The 7566-nt window shown below is 52.6% G+C and overlaps 1 protein-coding gene across 1 annotated transcript in view; it reads right to left on the minus strand.

Annotated features, from left to right (window-relative positions):
* LOC123961517 (fibroblast growth factor receptor substrate 2-like) overlaps positions 1 to 7566 on the minus strand; it is a 16093-nt gene that overhangs the window by 1321 nt on the left and 7206 nt on the right. Inside the window, exons 2-7 of the mRNA XM_046036987.1 lie at positions 5965 to 6053; positions 5793 to 5884; positions 4263 to 4449; positions 2329 to 2463; positions 1043 to 1206; positions 57 to 907 (exon numbers count right to left, since the gene is read on the minus strand). Of these exons, the coding sequence (XP_045892943.1) occupies positions 57 to 907; positions 1043 to 1206; positions 2329 to 2463; positions 4263 to 4449; positions 5793 to 5858 (1403 nt within the window). The 5' untranslated portion in view covers positions 5859 to 5884; positions 5965 to 6053. The remainder of the gene's footprint in view (positions 1 to 56; positions 908 to 1042; positions 1207 to 2328; positions 2464 to 4262; positions 4450 to 5792; positions 5885 to 5964; positions 6054 to 7566) is intronic.

The raw sequence follows: 7566 nt of genomic DNA on the forward strand, positions 1-7566 counted from the left end.
CGGGGGGGGGGCGGGGGGTGGGGGGCGGCCAAGGGGGGGGGGGGGGGGGGGGGGGCGTGTGGGGGTTGCTGCCGTCTGAAGCGCCCTTGTTCCCGGCGCTGTTGTCCATCTCCACCTCGATGTAGTTGAGGGTTTTGGGCGGCTCCGGGTGGCCCGGCAGCGGCGGCCGGCGGAAGTCGAAGTTGAAGATGGTGGGTCCGTCTGTGCGGCGACGGGCCGTGTCGGGCCGGTGGGCGCTCAGTGGCGCCGTCACGTTCTCGGTGTTGACGTAGTTGTGCGATGACTCGAGGGCGGCGGAGAGAGGGTGGGAGTAGGAGTGGTGCAGCACGCCGTGGTGGGGGTGGTGGTTGTAGCCGTTGAGCGACGGCGTCTTCAGGCCGCTGGAGCCGTTCTCCTCCTCCTCCGAGCTCGGCTTCCTCGCCTCCCACACCGGCGGCAGCGCCGGCAGGTTCTCGTAGTCCAGCAGGGCGGTGCGCCGCTGGGCCGAGTTATTGACATTCTGCAGGTCCGGGGTGAGCGGGGGCGGGCGGTGTCGGCGAGGAGCTGTGGAAGGGTTGGAGGAGGAGCCATTGGAGAGCGGGGGAGTGGGCTCGGCCTCTGTGTGGCCGTTAGTCTCTCGGGGCTCCTCGGTCTCCTTGGCCTCCTGCTGCCTCTTCTCCTTCTCCATCAGCTGCCTCTGAACGGGGGTGGGGCCCAGCACGAAGCGCACCCCCTGAGGCTCCAGCAGCACCTGGGGCTCCGGCTGGGCGGGCGGCGGCGGCGGCGGCTCTGTGCGGGCCCTCGGAGGAGGCGGCGGGGTCGGAGGACACTGAGACTGGGGAGAGGTGGGACTCTCCAGAGGCGTGATCATGGTCAGCGGGCTGGGCTGGTCCTCCAGGAGCCCCGTGGTGTTCACGTAGGTGTGAACCTGCACGAGGATAATGACATCATCATTACATCAGACTCGTCTTTAATTTGTTCTCATGTGGACAGATTTCTACCACAAACGCTCAACAGTTCATCAGTAATCAGGAAATAATCCTGAGGACAGACGAACTCTTACCGCTTCATCAGCCACCAGCAGAGGATGCGTGGACTCCTCTCCCACAGAGGGCAGGCGGGTGCTGGCCACAGACGGGTGGCGGGTGGAGGGGTGAGACGGAGCCTCGCCCACCGACGGGATCCGGGTCACGCCGTTTGGCACGGTGGGCACCGAGTAGCCCAGAGCTGAGGATCCAACACACACAGCAACACAGAGGTTAGCGTGAGGACAGAATACACATACATCACTAACACGGTTTGTTTTTAGTCAAATGAAGCCGACTAAACAATACATAAAAATCTTTCTGTGCGAGTCTTCAGCTGCTCTTTGTTCTACCTTCCACCTTCAAATACCCTACAGCTGTTCTGTCTGATTCACCTGCCCAGGTGACAGCTCTCACTCTCTCTTCTCTCTCTGTGTGTTTGGGATCTTTGTCTCCTGCCAGGCGTCATCTATAAAGGTCATCTATCGTTTAAATGTTTGAGTCTGATTCTACTTCTGGACTCTGGGTTCTGGTTCCTTCACCACAGATCTTCTTGCTCCTCTTCCCCTTCATGTCTCTAAAGTGAAAGAATCTGGGGCGTCACTGTAGCTGGGAGAGCGCGACACGATGAACACGGTGAAGCGTTCCTTCAGATTCACGCCGTGTTGAACGCTTCGTCATGTTGGAGCTGCTTCCTCCCTCGCACCAAACCTCCTGACTGCAGCTGGTGCAGTTTTTTAGTGAAGCTAAGCCAAACTTTGCAGCGTCCGCTACTGTCCAGGACCAGAACCAGAAGGACTCTCTTCTTCATGCTTTGTTGACGTAACACATGAGGTGACGTTAGGTCGGCGTAGCAGCTCCTGGCAGATAAGAGACCCTTTGACGGACAGTAAAATGCTCACTGCAGTTCAGTCAGGAGCTGAGATTTGCAGGAAGTTAGGAACCGAGAAGCAGAATCCGACGAGTCTTAATGAACCCACGGCTCTTAGAAACTTGGCAACGGTTCCACCTGGCGTCATTCCTGGAGGAGCCGTCTGTTACTGGTCGTACGGCTCGTCTTGGTCCTCCTGAATCTGCTGCATCCGGGACCCTCTGAGATCTTTATGCAGTCTCACAATCTGGCTTCTTATGCTGCGTTAGAGACCATAAGGCCAAACCAGAGGACGCTGTGGTCACACGCTCTCTTATGACCGTCCTCATGCAGCTGGACATCACAGGTGTACGCACGCGTGCCGCGCCGTCTGTTTTTAACTGTACATAAGATCAATACTCTTAACATTTTGACGATGTGACACTACACCTGTAGGGGCGTGCGTGTGCTTACCTGCAGGAGTGTGTGCTGCCTGGTGGTTGGGCTCCAGCACCGCCTCCTCCACCACGCTGATGCTGTGGCTGTGCATCACCTCCTGCAGCATGTTGAAGATCTCTTCAGCTCGAGAACACTTGAAGGCAAAAATACCTGAAAACGCACAACAATCTGTGCTCACTGATCAGCCAGACAACAAACACGCTCGTGTTTCTGTGGTGACAAATATTTTCAGGTTTAAGTCACAACTTCTTGGTTGAGACATTTAACTCTAACGCTGTGAATGAATGATAAACTGAGTGGGCTCATCTGTTGCTGTGATAGTGCTAACATCAGCGTTCACTTCAGGCTCAAAACATTCAGCTGTTCAAACTCCCCGTCCACACTGCTCCGTTTTGGTTTACAAACGGAGAATTAAAACGAATACGATCTCCGTCCACGCCAGCGTTAAAACGACTGAAAACACATCTAGTGGCAGTTCAGGTACGCCGGGCAAGTGTGTGCCGGTGTAAACACGCAGCAGATTGTCTGCTCTGTACTTGGCAAAAGAATAAAGAAATGCAGACGAAGAATCACCAGATTCTTTTTGCACGGACCAATAACGAGCTGGGACTGTTACTGAATGTTACAGACTGGGAGTTGTTGTAAACGGCGACATGCACGCCTAAGTGTAAGCTGTAAGTGTTATTTGCACGGTGCAGAATATTTTAATAAAAATACCAAAACTAAAACTCTGTCGGCAGCATCGTGTTTCTGCTTTGCATACCTTGTAAGAGCCAATCAGAGAGCCGAATGTCTGCGTCATCGTTTCTATAATCCTCCGTTTTGGCCCGTCTGCACTAAAACGCCCTCCAGAGTTTCGAAACCCAAAATGGGGTCGGCAGCGTTTCCAAACTTCTCCGCTTTTGCAGTTTTAGTCTGGACGACAGGAGCAGACGTAGCAAAAGGTCTCCGTTTTAATTCGAAAACGCAGCAGTGTGGACGGGGCCTCTTTATTCTTTTTAATCCGCCTGGACTGTTCACATCAGTGAGGCCCTTACAGTCTCCACGTTACTCATGTAAATCTAAATCGGCACAGCTCGAAATCTTAGGGCGCTTTCACACCTGCCTCACTGAGTTCGGCTGAATCGCACTAGAGTTCGTTTTCCCCCTTCGGTGCGGTTCGTTTGGGCAGGTGTGAACGCAGCAATCGCACTCGGGTGTGCACCGAAAGCGGACCAAACAAGCTTACCGAGACGTCCTTGAAGAGGTGGTCGGGCATGTGGGGAGAGAAAAATAATATTAATTAAAAAAATATATATATATCAATATTCGAATCCCAAAATTGCGAACCAAATGTGCACCTAACGATCGAATATTCGGGTCCATCCCTAGTTCAGTCTAACTGTAATAAATCGCCCTTCATGAAGTTTTAATGTTCCGTTTGTCACTAAGGAGGAACCTGCAGCTGTTTCTAGAAGCTGCGGACCTAACGAGCTGCCTCTCCGTTAAAAACCTCAACCTTAATCCGTATAACTATATAGAGGGCACTGTTTCACACGGACGATTATTACTGTCGCACAACATGAACAAGTGAAGATGACGTGATTTGATGCCGCGGATTGCAAAGTAGAGGTAGAGACAAGAAAGAGAGAAAGACCGGAAGTGTCCAAACTCTGAGACGTGCGTTTATGTTGTCGTCCTCAGAGTGGTTAGTACGCGAGTTTGGGTTGGAACGTTACAGAGATCCAAGTTACACAGCTGATCCTGGTACCGGCGGCGGCAAGATATAGGATTTCTTCATCCACTTACTCCATGAATCGATGGAATAATCTGTAGAAAACTCGATTATAAAGCCAGCGCCTGGAGCTGGCTCACCTGAACACGGCCCGTCAGCGTGACGTGTGACTTTAATACATATTAACTTTTAGTTTTACTTTAATTTCCATAATAAACAAACAACAGTTTGGTACCTTGACCCGTCTGGCAGCGCCGGCCGCTCTCAAACGAGAAGAGGTTGGAGTCGTAACCATAGCGCCGCAGGCACAGGTACGGCCACCTGACGTCGTCACGGCGATGGGTGTGGAGGACGAGCTCGGCATCGGTCAGCTCCATCACACCTGAACCCAACTCGTTCCCATCGTCGTCCACGTTGATCACCTGAACAGATCCACACAGTGAGGGGCAGGCACACACGCAAACACACACACACAAACACACGCACACAAACACACGCACACTGTGGACTACAGATGTTGCAATGGCAATAAATTGTGAGACAGGAAGGACGGCTGATCGTCCTCGCAGTGACAGACCACATGTAACAGCACCTGCACAGGACCACGCCAGGTACTGATCGTTACCCCCCCTTAGTTCGGGGGCTGTGTATTAAATTAATTGCTAACAAATTTAATAATTGATTCGTTCATGACGTCACCAGGCCGTAGCGACACCATCGGCTTAACGGATTAAAGTGATGTGAACAGTAAAGTTACTAAAACATCAGCGATAGCATTAACACCTTCACAACATAAAAACCTCCAGAGTGTGGGAGCACTTGACAGAAGTTGACCTCACCTGGCCTGAAAGCACCTCAGTTACGCCGTAGCATCTGGGGAGGAGGCACAAAACGCTGTGGCGCTCTGTGTGATGAAGACTCGTCTCGGAAAGCTAGTTAGCGAGCTAGCTTCACGTAACGAGCTGCGACGTTTTCCCCACGGTCAATGAATTGTTAATGGCGGTTAGCGTAGCAAATAATTATTATACTGTTCACTTTGCAGATGTGCCCTGACTTTACAATCCTAAAACGATGCACGTTTACAGCCGGACACCGTGTTGATGCCGAGTGCACAAGATGAGAAAACACCGGACAGTTTCATACTTTCTTGAAAAATATGAAGAGAAAAAAGTTCCCATGTCTCTGCGTGAGGCGGCGGCTGATCCGCCCCAGACTCCCTTAAAAAAAAAAAATAAACTGTTGGCTACGGGGATATTATATAAACTTTTGAAAAGCTGTCTACTACAAAATCATTATTATTGGTCCTCTCTTGTAAATTGTGACACATGAAGTTATTCCTTTCTTTGTATAAATATAGTGTCAGTTTGTCCCGGTGTGTCGAAGTACCGATGTGTACACTGCTCCGTCACTAGCAGATCAGCTGCTGCACAGGCACTTATTTCTTACTGCATTTACCTCGTCCATGAAATGACTTGATTTCAGTGGAACTTTCTGTTGCTGCAGCAGAAACGTTCATTAAAAAAAATACTTTTGAAAGCAGTATTCATTTTATTGTCTTGTCTGTTACCTGGCCTCTAAAATCATTAAATGGATGAATCGAGGAGTCAGCTTCGACTGAAGGTGAGAATAAGAGAAGCTCGTGCAGGGATGAAGCTCTCTGAGTGACGGGGAGTTGGGAAACGAGCAGAGTCATCAGAGAATAATCCAGGGTGTGGGCGGACAGACTGGGAGCTCGCTGTCAAGGCAGGCCGGGGCAGGAACTCACCTTAAATTTGCTTTGATGATTATCTGGAATTGACTCTTTCTCTGGACAGCTTAGACAGCTACCCATGGCTTCTTCAGAGCACCATCTGATGTCTGGGAGACAAGGACACGTCTGATGAGCGGGACTGTAACGCTGATATTAAAGTGAGGGGAGTGTGCGAAGGCTTCCTCACCTAGATCCTGCCTCCAGTAGCCCTGGTTCCATCCTCAGAGCCTGGGGGACTCTCATGCTGGAGTTGATCAGCAGACATGAACAGCAGCTCTGTGCAGACAGAAGGTCAATAATACAGAGGTTTAAACAGCACTGTGAGGACGTCCCTCTGCTGAAGACTAACCCTCCGGGACTTTTTACATTTACATTTATTCATTTATCTGATGCTTTTATCCAAAGCGACTACAATTGCTCTACATGTCAGAGGTCGCACGCCTCTGGAGCAACGAGGGGTTGAGTGTCTTGAGTGTCAGGGACACATTGGTGGATGGGTCACAGTGGGAATTGAAACCAGGTCTCCAACATAAAAGGCATGTGTCTTATCCACCATCAGCCCCCCTACCTAAGTACAGTAAGTTATGTGACTTCTGAATTTAAAATCTCTGCACTGTAAGATTTTCCGCCGTCTGTGTGTCCGTCCGTCCGTCCGTCTTTCCGTCCGCCTACCGTCTGTCTTTTTGTCCGTCAGTCTGTCTGTCCGCTCTCTGTCTGTCTGCCCGTCCACCTACCGTCTGTTTTTTTGTTCGGCCGTCTGTCCGTCCGTCTGTCTGTCTGCCCGTCTGTCTGCCGTCTGCCCGTCTGTCTGCCCGTCTGTCTGCCCGTCCGTCCGTCTTTCCGTCCGCCTACCGTCTGTCTTTTTGTCCGTCAGTCTGTCCGTCTACCTGTCCGTCCGCTCTCTGTCTGTCTGCCCGTCATCTGTCTGCCCGTCTGTCTGTCTGCCCGTCTGCCCGTCCGTCCGTCTTTCCGTCCGCCTACCGTCTGTCTTTTTGTCCGTCAGTCTGTCCGTCTACCTGTCCGTCCGCTCTCTGTCTGTCTGCCCGTCATCTGTCTGCCCGTCTGTCTGTCTGCCCGTCAGTCCGTCCGTCTGTCTTTCCGTCCGCCTACAGTCTGTTTTTTTGTTCGGCCGTCTGTCCGTCCGCAGTCTGTCCGTCCGTCCGCCCGTCATCTGTCTGCCCGTCGTCCGTCTGCCCGTCTGTCTGCCCGTCTGTCTGTCGTCTGTCTGCCCGTCATCTGTCTGCCCGTCTGTCTGTCTGCCCGTCATCTGTCTGCCCGTCATCTGTCTGCCCGTCATCTGTCTGCCCGTCTGCCCGTCATCTGTCTGCCCGTCTGTCTGTCATCTGTCTGCCCGTCTGTCTGTCATCTGTCTGCCCGTCTGTCTGTCATCTGTCTGCCCGTCGTCTGTCTGCCCGTCGTCTGTCTGCCCGCCTGTCGTCTGTCTGCCCGTCTGCCCGTCGTCTGTCTGCCCGCCTGTCCGTCATCTGTCTGCCCGCCTGTCCGTCATCTGTCTGCCCGCCTGTCCGTCATCTGTCTGCCCGCCTGTCTGTCATCTGTCTGCCCGCCTGTCTGTCATCTGTCTGCCCGCCTGTCTGTCATCTGTCTGCCCGCCTGTCATCTGTCTGCCCGCCTGTCTGTCATCTGTCTGCCCGCCTGTCTGTCATCTGTCTGCCCGCCTGTCATCTGTCTGCCCGTCATCTGTCTGCCTGTCATCTGTCTGCCCGTCTGCCTGTCATCTGTCTGCCCGTCTGCCTGTCATCTGTCTGCCCGTCTGCCTGTCATCTGTCTG

This window comes from Micropterus dolomieu, linkage group LG22, assembly GCF_021292245.1.
Source record: "Micropterus dolomieu isolate WLL.071019.BEF.003 ecotype Adirondacks linkage group LG22, ASM2129224v1, whole genome shotgun sequence".
In the NCBI taxonomy this organism is placed as follows: domain Eukaryota; kingdom Metazoa; phylum Chordata; class Actinopteri; order Centrarchiformes; family Centrarchidae; genus Micropterus; species Micropterus dolomieu.